Source organism: Sturnira hondurensis, unplaced genomic scaffold (assembly GCF_014824575.4).
Source record: "Sturnira hondurensis isolate 20B ecotype Veracruz unplaced genomic scaffold, ASM1482457v3 Scaffold0003681, whole genome shotgun sequence".
In the NCBI taxonomy this organism is placed as follows: Eukaryota; Metazoa; Chordata; class Mammalia; order Chiroptera; family Phyllostomidae; genus Sturnira; species Sturnira hondurensis.
Genome location: NW_028076312.1, coordinates 4559112 through 4573004, shown reverse-complemented (window position 1 = coordinate 4573004; position 13893 = coordinate 4559112). Strand labels below are relative to the sequence as shown.

General features: G+C 38.0%; 1 protein-coding gene across 1 annotated transcript in view; it reads left to right on the top strand.

Moving 5' to 3' along the window:
• Positions 1 to 13893, top strand: part of TUBGCP3 (tubulin gamma complex component 3) — an 89991-nt gene that overhangs the window by 47010 nt on the left and 29088 nt on the right. The window contains exons 12-16 of the mRNA XM_037042042.1: positions 5469 to 5579; positions 5906 to 6014; positions 9989 to 10178; positions 12211 to 12346; positions 13219 to 13287. Coding sequence (XP_036897937.1) covers positions 5469 to 5579; positions 5906 to 6014; positions 9989 to 10178; positions 12211 to 12346; positions 13219 to 13287 — 615 coding nt within the window. The remainder of the gene's footprint in view (positions 1 to 5468; positions 5580 to 5905; positions 6015 to 9988; positions 10179 to 12210; positions 12347 to 13218; positions 13288 to 13893) is intronic.

The following is a 13893-nucleotide window of genomic DNA, read 5'->3' as shown; positions in this document are numbered from 1 at the left end:
CATTTTACTTTTAGCTATAAAAAAAGATACGATACCTTAGCACAATGGACTGCTGTCCAACTTTCATTTTTCTTGTGTTATGATAAAGTGCAAAGACAGGCAAAAATATAAGGCTATAAGAATTTACAGATATCCTGAATGATTAACGTAGAAAGTACTTTCAACATTTGGGGAGAGGTTTTTAATTATCTTTGACTCTTAAAAGTTTGCCCTATAGAGGAAAACTAAAAAAAAAAATTTTTTTTGGTTAGACTTTTTAGTAGTTCATATGGATTCTCTCCCTGATAATCTGAGTGAGGTAAACAAATATGCCAGTGTGTTCAACGTAAGGACAAGGTAGCTCAATGTTAGTTTATTTTATTTTTTGCCTTTTGGGTAAATTTGGCAGTGCTGTTAAGGATAGGGGTCCCAACTGGATAGGCACAGGAAAAGAAAGGACAAATTAAAAGTAAACTCTTGCTTTTAGATTTGAAAATGTTCAAACTTGCTTCAAATGTTTACTTAAATGCTCTAATAATCACCATACTTGAATTGGTAGGCAAGTGAGCTATAGACACACAGGGATTGATTTTGTCTCTGGATTCACTCAGTTCTGTTACTATTTTACTTATATGCTTTTGCTGGTACTTATTGAAATTTAAAAGTTTCCCATACAAATATTTTACTGTTTTGGTACTTTTATGCCCCGCCACTGGAGTAGTGTAATTCATCACTTGACCTTGTCAATTCCCTTTGCACCGATTCCTTTGGTTCAGAGCCTTTATAGCTTCCCTAGGTGTGGATCTCTTGGTATTTGCCTGCGGGATTGACAGGTTGAAGTTGGGGTCTTTTGTCGTCTGTATTAATGGATCTGATTTTTAGAAAAGTTGCTTGCTAAGAAAATTACCCTCTTCATTTCTGTTTTTAGTAGGGAGGCCTTGGCATTTGTCCAACAGTTAATGAGAAATCGTGGTACAATTATGTTTTATTTTTTCCCTCAGTTCTTTCCGTGATTGACAGAATGCTGAAAATTAAAGAACCTTGAATAGAAAATGCATCAATAAAATAAAAGCATATTGCAATTACATTCTGACCTTGATTTTTCCTCTATAACTATATATTTTTCACAGGATTAATTAAATTCTAAGATGCACCTATTCCTCTCAGTGCTACTAGATGTTTTCTAGTAGAGTAATTGCATGCTACTTTGCCCTCAGATGAAGTGATGCTTTCATAACTTTTAAAGGAGAGAAAATTGTCTGAGGTTTTTATCTTTTAAATTAAAATTTTTTATTGTTCATACTGATAAAAATCCTGCTGCTCTCTAACTCTCAGGATAAATTAGTGTGTTGTCTGTAGGAACTAGCTCTTCTAAGTGAGTAACAGATAAATACAATTTATGTGCAATTAATCTAATCTGTTGAATGGCAAGCTACAGAGCAGTCATAGTGTGGTGATTGAGTAACCTTTTAGATTAGTACTCCTGGTAGCCTCATAACATGTTTTTATTTCGATCAGGGATAATTAAAGTATATGTTAAAGTGATGATAGTCTCATTATAGTAGTACTATTTACCCTCAAAGCAGTCATTATGTGCGTAAAATTAGAAAGAGAATATAAATTAAAAACTAAAAATACAGATCAATAATTACTTTAGTAATTTAAATTAGTACATAATGACAAGAAATTTGAATTGAAAATAAATAATGATTTCAATGTGATCATAAAAAGGTTGGCATTTATTTATTTATTTTAAAGGTTTTATGCACTTATTTTTAGAGAGAGGGGAAGGGAGGGAGATAGGAAAAAAAAACACTGATGTGTGAGAAACATGGATCGGTTGCTTCTCTCTTGCCCCCTGCTGGGGACCTGGCCTACTCCCAGGCATGTGCCCTGACTGGGCATTGAACTGGTGAACTTATGGTTTGTGAGACAACGCCCAATCCACTGAGCCACACCAGTCAGGGCATTTATTTAAATACCTACCTATAAATGAGACTGTACGTAATTGATACCGTTTAGCCCTAACTTACAAGGGTCAAATATAAGATCTTGACATCATTAAAAATTTTGTTTCCTTAAATATTTACCCTTGGTATTAGATTCGTGTGAACAGAAGGCACATCATTTTTAGTTGGTCGCCCTAGGAAAATGATGTCACTAAAAAAATTCTTATTGGCGCCGTATGTACTCATTGGCTTGAATCACTTGATTCTTTTGAATAATAATTTTTTTCTGATTTTAAAATACCTGTGCAATTAAAATTTTAAAAAATATAAACAGATTAGAAAATTAGTTATCTCATCAAAACCAATAGTCAATTAATATATTTTATATGTCCTTTTTTCTAATATATTCTTATGTATTCCTGTGTGTGTATCACACCATGTGTAGTATTTTGTCAGCTTTTTTACCTGAAGTAAATAATGAAACTAATTTCATGCCATTTAATATTATTATTTTATACCATATCTCCTTAAAATGTGATCTGTGAAACTCCTGAATAGTGCATAAAATTATGTATTTTGTGGATACGTGCATTTTTCCTAGGAGGAAAATTTGTACTTCTCATTAGATTCTCAGAAGGGTTTGTGATAGTTAAGAACAAACTGTATTTTTGAATGACTACATGATAATGTTTTATAACACATTATGTGTTTCCTTGTTTTTAGATATTTAGATAGTATAATGTGCTCTGACTAAAAATGTTTTAACTGCATAATACAAGGATAATATTTTATTTAGAATTTTATCTATATTCACAAATGAAACTGGCCTATAGTTTGTACTTTGGGTATTTTGTCAGGTTTTGATAGTGTTATACTGGGTTCATAAGTTAAAGTGCAGTATTCTGTACATTTTTCTGTGACTGAGAACACTCTAACATAAGAACGATAACTTACAAAAAAGCAGGCCCTTTATTTGTTTTTGTTATACTCCAGTTTTAAAAGTCTGGGTTTTAAATGCCTCAGTGATAACATCTGAGCATACTACTCTTTTTAGAGCTCCTCTCCCTTCTCTCTTGGGTTAATTTTGGTTATTTAAATTTTGTTAGAAAACCATTAATTTTGTATTGCTGTATGAATACTAATATTTTTAAAATTCTTTAAATCCATTTCGTATCCGTGAACAAACCTTCCTAGTCAGGGCTGTGTGTTGTTCACCTATTTGTGATTTGAAATTTATGGAAATATCACCAAAAAGGTGCTTTAGGTATGTTACGCCTTAAATGGATTTTACAGTTTGCTGGGGGAAATCAAGCCACCATGCATAACAGAGTGCTGAGCTTCCAACCATCCAGTTTCCAATTGAAAACTCTGTCAGGTGCTGCAGTTGCCGTCCAAATGCCATTTTCCCCTAAATGTTACTAGGGCTCCTTAGAGAATTCACTGATTTTAGGTCTGGAGGAGAAGTGAACAAGGTGAGCCCAGGACACTTTGCAAACCAGAAGCAAGGAGGACAACTCAGGTGAAGTCTGAAGGATGCAGGAGCCAGCCTGACGATGCTTCCTTCATCCCAGATTGAAAATCGATGGAGCATCAATGAGGATAGTAACTGATGAATTGATACACCACATATACTTAAATTCATGTTCGTGATAATCAAATAAAAAGCTAATTGGTCAGCATTGGAGGATGGTAAAGATGTTATCAAATATCTCCTCTCAATCTCTTGATATAGTCAAATTTCCCCCCTTTTAATCTATTGATACAGTTATAATGGTATTTTCTGATGAGGCATCTCTAGCTCAGAGGAAAGGATGGTGTATTAAGTAAAAGGAGGTGACCTGGCCATTAAAGAGAAAATTCTGCCCTGGCTGGTGTGGCTCAGTTGCTTGGACATTGTTCCTACCAACCAAAAGGTCTCTGGTTCAATTCTGGATTGTGAGCTGCAGTCCCCGGCTGGGGCACCCGAAAGCAACCAATCGATGTTTCTCTCTCACATCAGTGTTTCTCTTCCTCTTTCACTCTCTTCCTTTCCTTTTCTCTTAAAAAAAAAAAGTGCGTTTTTCCTTGTACCAGCAGTTAGTTTAAAAAATAAAATAATAATAAAGAGAAAATTTTGTCTCGAAGGAAACAGACTCTCTGTATCATACTATATCCAAGATAATGTCTAAAGGGAAGAAAGATCTAAGTAAAAATAACACAATCAGAATACTAGAAGAAAATAAAGGAGAATATTGTGTAATCTAGGAATGGGAAAATCTTAAGACGATAGGAAATTCAGAAGCCATAAAGGAAGACACCCATAAAACACAAAAATAGAACAAACATGGAATGTACCATAAACGATGGCAAATTATTTTTGAAAAAATTAAATTTGTGATACTTAATGATTCACATATAGTCACTCTCCCCAGTACAACATCACTATCCCCAATCTGTTGATAAGAAAAAGACAATCTAGGTCAAGGCTAAGAAAGACAATTCACAGGAGAAGAAAAGAGCAAATGACAGCATTGTGAAAACATGCCCAGCGTCCTTTGTTGTCAGTTCAGTTGCAGTGTAAGCAGTCATGGTCTTACCTAACCGATTGGCAAAATCTAAAGCAAGGATGCAGAATACTGAGTATCCTGCTGTTAGGAATTTTGATTGATACAGCTGTTTGGAAAGGAAATTTGGCATTATCTATAAATATTACTTTGACTCAGCAGTTCTGCTATTGGAAATTGAGTTTATAAAAATAAAAGTACAAGTCTGTTAGGATATCTGAAAAAGGAGAATGGTCTTGTTGGAGTAGCAAATGAAATGGAAACAATAGCAATTTAGCTTTCTCCTTACCATTCCATGTTCTTTCTGATGTCCACGATCAGGCTGATTGGTGGGGAATGCAAAGGTGAGAAACACAGCAGGCAGGAGAAGCTTCTGAGCTTGAGAGGTTCTCAGGAGAGCTGACAAGAGATGGTCACTTCCACTTAGTAGCATGGTGCTTGCCATTGCCCTACATCACGGTCTGCCTGTAGCTGCCAGGCTGAGCAGAATACATTAGCTTAAGCACCTCTGTGTTCCTGACTTGGCTTTGGAGGAGAGCCTGCAGAGGGCTGGCCCACTGGTTGAAGGAGACAGAGCTGAGTAGGTGGACGTAACATAAATGGAAAAACTATGAAGCAGCTTTGAATTGAATATTTAAACAGGTGTAGTGGTCGGTATGTTTTTACTTAGGACTGAAGCAGATTCAGTGGCCCTCACACTTAGATCTTCAGTGTTACACAGCAGAGGCCATAATTGATATTCATAATGAAGATCATAAGTTCAAGAAAGCTTAACATGTTCTTGTAATACTTTGGTTTTAAAAGTCTGGGAAGTATGTGATTATGTTTAGAGAGATCTATCCAAATGCTTTTTAAAACAAGTTTTAGTATATAAATGGTCAGTTTCCCTATATCTGGAGAACTTTGCTTTCTAGAATAACATTCTTTGATGTTGCTGTTAGATGATATTTTACTATACATACCACTTTTTAATGCTTTGATGCCTCTTTGTTTTCAGTTTTTTGTAGCATCAGATCCAACCGTTAAAGCAGATCGACTGTGGCATGACAAGTACACTTTGAGGAAATCAATGATTCCTTCATTCATCACGATGGATCAATCTAGGAAGGTAGGGTTAGAAGAGATTTGGGGGACTTTGATGGTTTAATGCTATATCTACCTGGATTATGTGACAAAATTAATCTTCAGTGAAATAAAATTTTGTTGCATTTTAGGATTAGTATTCTTGAGGTGAAGTATATATTACTTAGATATACCAACATATTAATATATGTGTTTATTAGTAACATCTGCAGAATTCATTCCATGCCATCCCACATGTTCTTGTTATTTAGATTTGAATCAATAGTTGATTTGTTTCTTTTGGATATTTGTTGTAGTTGGATGATTGATCATTTTGTATAAAGGTGACTCTAGGATATTTTCCTTTTTTAGGTCCTTTTGATAGGAAAATCAATAAATTTCCTACACCAGGTTTGTCATGACCAGATGCCCACTGCAAAGATGATAGCTGTGACCAAGTCTGCAGAGTCACCCCAAGATGGTATGGCGGTGGGCGGTGGGTGGTGATGATGGTGGTCCCGATGGTATATATTGCCTGAAGAATTTTTTGTTCAACAGGACTGACACATTTTCTAAATTATTGAAAAAATCTTAATACACAGTGTGATGTATGTTAAATGTCTAGTACTATAAAAAATTTGAATTCCCCTTTTTACACAGGGTTAAATAGTAAGTGTTGGAATAGGTGTTGTTCTTTTGCTCTCATTTGTTATTACTTTTTAAATGTACTGACAGTATGCCAAAATAAGAACATAGAGGAAAAAGTGTTGCTAACCATACTTTGGAACTCAGAAGCTTGTCTGAAAATCAGCAAGAATTTACAAGCGTCTATCGTATTGCAAATGCTGCATAAATTTCTGCCTTCATTAAATGATTTATGGTTATTCCTCATTCACTGCTGTTTTCTCTCCTATTTTCTCCATTTGCCGTCTGCCGCAGCCTCAGCGATTTCAAGATATTTTATGTGTAGCTGACTTAACACGTATAAGATTCCAGTCTTGTGTATATTTGCTGTTTAGATGGTCACGTTGGTTCATTCCCGTTCACTTTGCATACGATGTTGTGGTTGCTATAGGGGATATAATATGAAGTTATCATGGCTGTGCCTTTCATCACTTTATAATCTAGATACAGCGATAAGGCGTGCAATAGAATGAAGTACTAAATAGATAATAAAAGGTAGAAAGTGACAAATGAATTGAGATGTATAGATAAAGTGCTTGAAGTGTTTAATACAGTATTGTTAGCTATAGGCACCATATAGATGACTATATAGATCACCAGAATTTACTTGTATAACCCAAACTTTGTACCCTTTGACCTCTACCTCCCCATTTCCTCATCCCCCCAGCTCCTGTCACCATCATTCCACTGTCTGCTTCTATGAGTTTAACTATTTTAGATCTCACCTTTAAATGATACCATACAGTATTTTCTTCTGCGTCTGGCTTATTTCACTTAGCATAATGTCCTCCAGTCCAACCGTGTCGTCACAAGTGGCAGCATTGCCTTTTTTAAAAGCTAACTAACGTTCGTCGTACGTATGTACCACATTTTCTTCATCTATTCATCTGTCAGTGGACATTTAGATTGTTTCCATATCTCGGCTATTGAAATAAGGTCACAGTGAAGGGAGTGTAGGTATCTCTTGGAGATCTGGATTCTAGTTCCTTTGGACAAATATCCAAAAATGGGATTGCTAGATATATGGTAGTTCTATTTTTAACTTTTTGAGGAGCCTCCACACTGTTTTCCATATGACTGGTTCTATATACATTTCCGCCAAGAGTGCACAAGGATTCCCTTTCTCCACGTCTTCGCCAACATTTGTATTTTCTTATCTTTTTTTAAAGATTTTTATTTATTTATCTTTAGAGGGTAAGGGAAGGAGAGAGGGAGAGAAATATCAATGTATGGTTGCCTCTCGTGCATCCCCTGCTGGGAACTGGCCTGCAAGCCAGGCATGTGCCCTGACTGGGAATTGAACCGTGATCCTTTGGTTCACAGGCTCGCGCTCAATCCACTGAGCTGCACCAGCCAGGGTTTTTATCTTTTTGATAATAGCCATTCTCACAGATGTGGACATACCTCTTTGTGGTTTAATTGCATTTTCCTGATGATTAGTCATGTTGAACATCAATTCATGTACCTGTTAGACCAACATGATTTTCAGTATATGAGAGGACTCACTGAAGGAAATCTCCAGAATGTAGTGGAAATGCAGTACTGAAAATCCGTACCAGGTCAGGGCCAGCTGTAGAGATTAGGAAGCAGCCGCAATTACCGTGTGGTTTAGGAGAGGGCTCCATGGCCCTGTGGTAGCTTCCACTGCCAGACACCTCTCCCTTTTACCCTCCAGCCTGCCTCCCCATGGGTGTTTATATTTTTAATCCTTATCTGATGATATGTTTTTATTGATTTGAGAGAGTGAGAGAGAAACATCGATGTGAGAAACATTGATCAGTCGCCTCCCATACACTCCCTGACGGGGAATGGAACCTGCAGCCTGTCGGTGTACAGGGCGACACTCCAGCCAATGGAGCCACCTGGCCAGGGCTCCAAGGACATTTACCAGTAACACATGACAACTTTGTATATACATTTCAGAATCCGTAGACCCTAGGTTAGTCTCTAGAACAGGAGAGGGATGTGACTCCAGTACAGAATTTTGAGAAATACCTGTGTTTAAGAGGTAGGAAAAGCAAGAAGAACCCGGAGAAAAGTTGTATTGGTGGATTTTGACTTTTCCTTAGTGGCTAGAGAAGATGACCTACGTGAGAGTGCCAAGTAGTGTGTGCCCACGCTCGCTGTGGAGGTACACAGGCAGGGGTCGTGCCGTTGTGGGGACACAACACTGGAGAGCAGCTAGTCAGTGCCTGGCAGGCAGTGCCCCGCAGAGACGGCTGCTGCTGTGCCTTTGCCGCCACCGCCCTTTCTCAGGTGTAGCCACGGCTGCTGGGCCTGCCGTTCTCTCCACCGAGGCTTCGCGGGACAGGGTGGCTTTTCTTTGCTATTTAGCTTATAGTACAGTGGGAAGATAAAAGATGTAAATCCCGAAGGACTGATAATAAGAAAAAAAGCAGTGGAAGAAGTCAAATTTGTATTTCTTACATGTGAAAAGTTTTGAGGACTTAGAAGTGCGACTGAAGAGTAAGGACTAAACTTTTACAAACAGGAGCATAAGAGATGCCTAAATTGTTAAGGAATGAGTGTACAGGGGAGCTCTGTGTGGTATGTCTTCTAATAGGCCACTTTGGGCTGAAATTGGTTAATTTAAAAACTTTTCTTTAGAGTGAAAATCCTTAAAGACTTGAACAATGGTATAGTAAAAACATTTCTGAGGGGAGATATTTACATTTTTAAGAATACATAAATTAGCAGAAATGTAATACCCTCCTCCCCCTCGCTTGATATAGCACAGCTCACTGAGTATGTCCTCATGTTACTGTATCACGCAGCTTCCCCTTCGACAGAGTATAAGGCACGTTTTACTCACTTGTGAACACCCTGGTTTTCTCATGGGAGTGTGAAATTGGAGTAGTGGCAATGCTAAAGTAGGTTTTTCTCAATGGGTCTGTTACTCTGAAGAACAAACAGAAAACAATTTTAAAGTTTTCTGATGTTTTCATATAGGTAAGTGAGGTGGTGGGGAAGACTTAAACTGGACTCTAAAGACCTTGCCTCTTCTCTCTCTTGACCTTGAACGTGTATTCTACCTTTTTTGAATCTTAAATTGTTTCTTGATATGGCTAGTGCAAGTGTTACGGTTTTTAAATAAAATCAGATATTTAGATATAAATGGTTTTATAATGTAAATTAGCACTAAAAAGCTCTATTAATCTTTACATGTAATTTTTTTCAATATAAAGCTATGGAAATGCTTTTTTAAAAAAAAGTTAGGTTTCTTTGCTGGTGCTCGTATTACATGCCCCCTGGAAAATCTTCAAAGCTTTCCCTGGAGTTGACTGTCCAATCTTCTGACATGGCTGCCCGACAGCAGCACCTACACTGAGTTTCACAATTTGCAAAGCTCATTACACGCACCGTTTTGGGTTGTTCTTGAAGCTAGTTTTGAACATGCCTTGTAGAATGACCTGCCCTGTTGTTTGCACTTTTCACCAAAGTGTCTTAGTGAGATTTTGAGTTAGTTACATTGTAGAAGGTAATCTGAACTTGAAATCTGTGAAGTGATGGCTAGTGCTGTTGGGGGTTCCTCCCGTGGGCCACAATGCAGGTGTCTGCTGTAAATCCAGCCAGACATCAGCATTTTCGTTTCCTTGGGCTCGGGGGTCTGGTGTGCCTTCCTGGCCACACACATGCCTGTTTGGGTTGCCACCAACGCCATTTGCAGGCATTGGCAATGACTTTTGTCCAATATATGTGTGTCTTCAGTTTTTTCTTTGTCAAAATACAAATTGTGTATGTACGTGGACTTTTTTCTTTTGTTCTTTACAGCTGCAGATTTATTCACAGATTTGGAAAATGCCTTTCAGGGGAAAATTGATGCGGCTTATTTTGAGACCAGCAAATATCTATTGGATGTTCTCAATAAAAAGTATAGCTTGCTGGACCACATGCAGGCCATGAGGCGGTACTTGCTTCTGGGTCAAGGGGACTTCATAAGGCACTTAATGGATTTGCTCAAGTATGAAAATTATTTTGATTTTTATAAATATATAGTAGATTTCAACATGATAAAGAGTCTTACAATTTTTATTTAATGAATAAATGGTGTTAGAGGAAAATTTGTTGAATTCTTACGCAGAATATTGGTAAGATAAATTCAGAAAAGAAAATTGTCACATTGTCATGTTCAAATCTTTTTGCTTTTGCTTGCTCTGAGCTTTGCTCTCAGGAGGAGCTGGGCACCTGCCGGACACTGTAGCACTCACTAGCAGTCCGGTGTGTGGGGGCACGCAGCACAGTCACAGTTTGCTTAGCTTTCCTTAGAAAGTAGTCTTAAAAACAAAATGTATGTTTAAACTGGACTTTTTAGCTTACGTGGCTTCTTGTTTTAAAAATAACTGGAAAAAGCCCAGTCACTACTTTTTTTGTTTTGTTCCATGACAATACTGAAATGTGTGTCCTTCCCCTCCATCCACAGAGATGCAGACAGCTGTGTACTGGAGCCCGTCATGCTCCTGGCTGTAGTGTAGGCAGACACCATGATGCAGCGTGGGGGGTCCAAGCAGCACTGGTGAGAGTGAGCGTGCCGAGGGTGGGCCACAGCATGGACTAGTGATTTTCAGTCGGGCCTATCAGAATGGAAATTATTTTTCTGGTGTTTCCTTTGGGACACTTTAAAACACTACATTACCTTTTGGTCATTTCTGTGCTAATTAATCAATCCTTTGGGCCTCTGGTCCTCAGACTTCCATATGCATCAGAATGCCTTAGAGAGCTTGTTGAAGTGGATCACTGGGCCCACCCATAGAGTCTGGTTCTGTAGAGCTGGGGTGGAGCCCAAGAATGTGCGTTTCTAACAGGATGAAGGTGCTGCTGCTGCTGTGAGGACTGTGCTTTGAGAACCCCTGTTTCAGTCATAAGCTCCTGTAGCTCCATCTCTAACTAGAACTCAGTCTCCAGTATAAAAAAGCTTTGGGGGCGTATATAACAATAACTGACCTTCTGCATGCTCATGGGTAATGCTGTTTGATTAATTAGCTCATGAACGTGTTCATTATCTGCTAAATGTAAATGCTTTGTGATTATACCTGCTCAAGTATCGTGTCTCACTCTAAGTAGGGAAACGGTTTGCTAGTTAGTTAAATACTGGTCATGAGGTCAGTGCCTGTTGGAAGTGTGAGTGATGATGAGTTTTTAAAGGGGAAATGTTCTTTAAATGTGAGGGCTAGAATGGGGGTACAGGCAAAGCAAAATTTAGAGGTTCATGGCAGCTTACAGATAGAGCAGTTAGCTGACCTAACATGTTAAACCTTAGGGTAGGTTTTCATATTCAGAGTATCTCATATTTGGGATTAAGTGAAAAAATTTATTTTTCCTCAGAGGCATGTTTTAAGTCTCCAGTTTTAAAGGGGAATGCCGTCAATGTCTCACTTGCCTCAGATGTATTGGAGTGAAGCTTACGTCCCTTTTCAACTGTGTGTGCCTGATGTTTGCTGCCACGGAGGCCTGCAGTTGACAGGGTTTACATGCACACCTGGGGCTGATCGGCTGTGTCCTCAACTTGGTCCACTCTTGGTCACAGAAGTGTTAGCTTAGCTTCGTATTTAGGAACCCAGATATCAGGACCCCTTCAGGAGTATTTACTGATAAAGCGGTTAGCTAGCTTTTAGCCTTTACAGTCATGGCATCCACCTGTCTGATTGTTTTCAATTTAATGTAGCCCTCTGCTCCCATTGGATTTATGTAGGAAATTGCTGTAGGCCACTTTTAAGTTGGAAAACTTTATTTGTTGACATGTATGGCACATGTAAGTATTTTCAATTTAAACTAGCAAACATTTTTTTGAAAATTTAAGAAGATGCTTTACTTCCCCAAATACTTGGTGAAATCCTATTTATAGTTCATTCTGTGAATATTTTGTTACCATATCCTCTTGGTTCCATTTGTCTTTAGTTTTTATATTTTGAGCTCTTTTTATAATTTTAAGTTTCTACACAGCTCATTAAGAATTCAAGTAACATTTTCTTTTTATTTTTAAAAAATCTGTGCAGACCAGAACTTGCTCGTCCAGCCACGACTTTGTATCAACACAATTTGACTGGCATTCTTGAAACTGCGGTCCGAGCCACCAATGCCCAGTTCGACAGTCCTGAGATCCTCAGAAGACTGGATGTGAGGCTGCTGGAGGTACTGCAAGCCTGGGTTCCGTGCAGTACATGCAAGCAATAGCTCGTACTGAGACCCACAAGTTCCCCCTGATGTTTCCCAGGTTTAAGGCACATCTGGTCTCTGGTGGGTAAGAGGTGTTACTGAAGGATTAGACAGCCTGAGTTTGAATTCCGCTGTGTCACTGTTATGATGTCATCTCCGACCAGTAACTGCATGTCTGTACCACACTAGGCCTCAGTTCTCACCTTACAAGGGGGCCCCTCACAGGGCTGCTGGGCAGAGAACGTGCAACGCTTGTTACAGTGCCTGGTGGTGCGTCATGGAAGCCTAGCGAATCATAGGTCCTGTTAATGTAATGTTGATAAGGAGGCATAGAGATGACATATAATAATAGCAATAATAATAGCATTTATCAAAATAGATGTTTTTTAGTTGCAGCTTGATAGATGTTTCTTAGGGGAATGAGTATCATAAACCTCAGACTCCATTTGCTTAGTTATGAAAGACTATTACTAACCCAGCAGAACCTATTGTTTGTTTGTTTTTAATATTGACTTTTAAGGATTTGGAACATATAAGGCAGTGGGGTTTTGTCATAAAGAAATGGTGATGAATTTTCAACATATTTTATAGTGTTCATTTAAAAATATTTCATTCATTCCAGACTGTTTGTAGAGCACCTACTGTGTGCTCTCATTGTCTCAAAGCTGAGGAGCCAGAAGCAGAAAGGTGCAGTTCTCTGTTTTCCTATAGCTGACTCAAACTAGTGAGCAGTTTTTAAAAGTCGGGCTTTATTATTTTGCCTTTTCTTTGAGGATTTGACAACTTCTTCAGCATTAAGCTTAACCCTGGCGCTGGAACGTCCTGCAATTGTTTGTTTTTGCTCCTAGGTGTCTCCAGGTGACACCGGGTGGGACGTCTTCAGCCTGGATTACCACGTCGACGGACCCATTGCAACTGTAAGACTCTGGGTGTTTTTGTAATTGTCACTGCTATTTAGGTTCTTAAGCATTCTGTTGTTTTAGAATTGACTTTCTTCTGTAAGAACTTCTAATTAGAATGATGTCTTGACGTCTACAATATACCTGGTGAATGAATACTTAAGCCAAAATTGTGCATGTTTTAAATAATCATTTGCGAGTGCTGAAACGCTGTATTATTGGTATTTTTAAAATTCTCAACATTTGTTCTATCACAGGTTTCAGCAAATATTTAATAAATAGATTATTAATTTTGTGTATTTTTCCTGGACTGTAGCAACTAATTTATGGTAATTTGAAAGGAACAATAAATGTATTTTAGGGGAGTTGTGTGTTTACCATTTAAATACAGTTTGATATTTTATATTCATTTCAACTGGTAAAAAATTATCTGTAGTATTGTTCAAGTGCTTTTACTATGCTTAAAGGAAAGTACTCGTTCTTTTAATAGTTACCAGATTATAAAAGATTGATCAGTAGAGTTGTCATTTTTGCACCTGCAGTTAAAATGCCCTCAAGTGCTCATTTTTTCTTTATTCAGACTTGCATAAATTCTTCTTGATCAAGATACCTCTTTGAACTTAC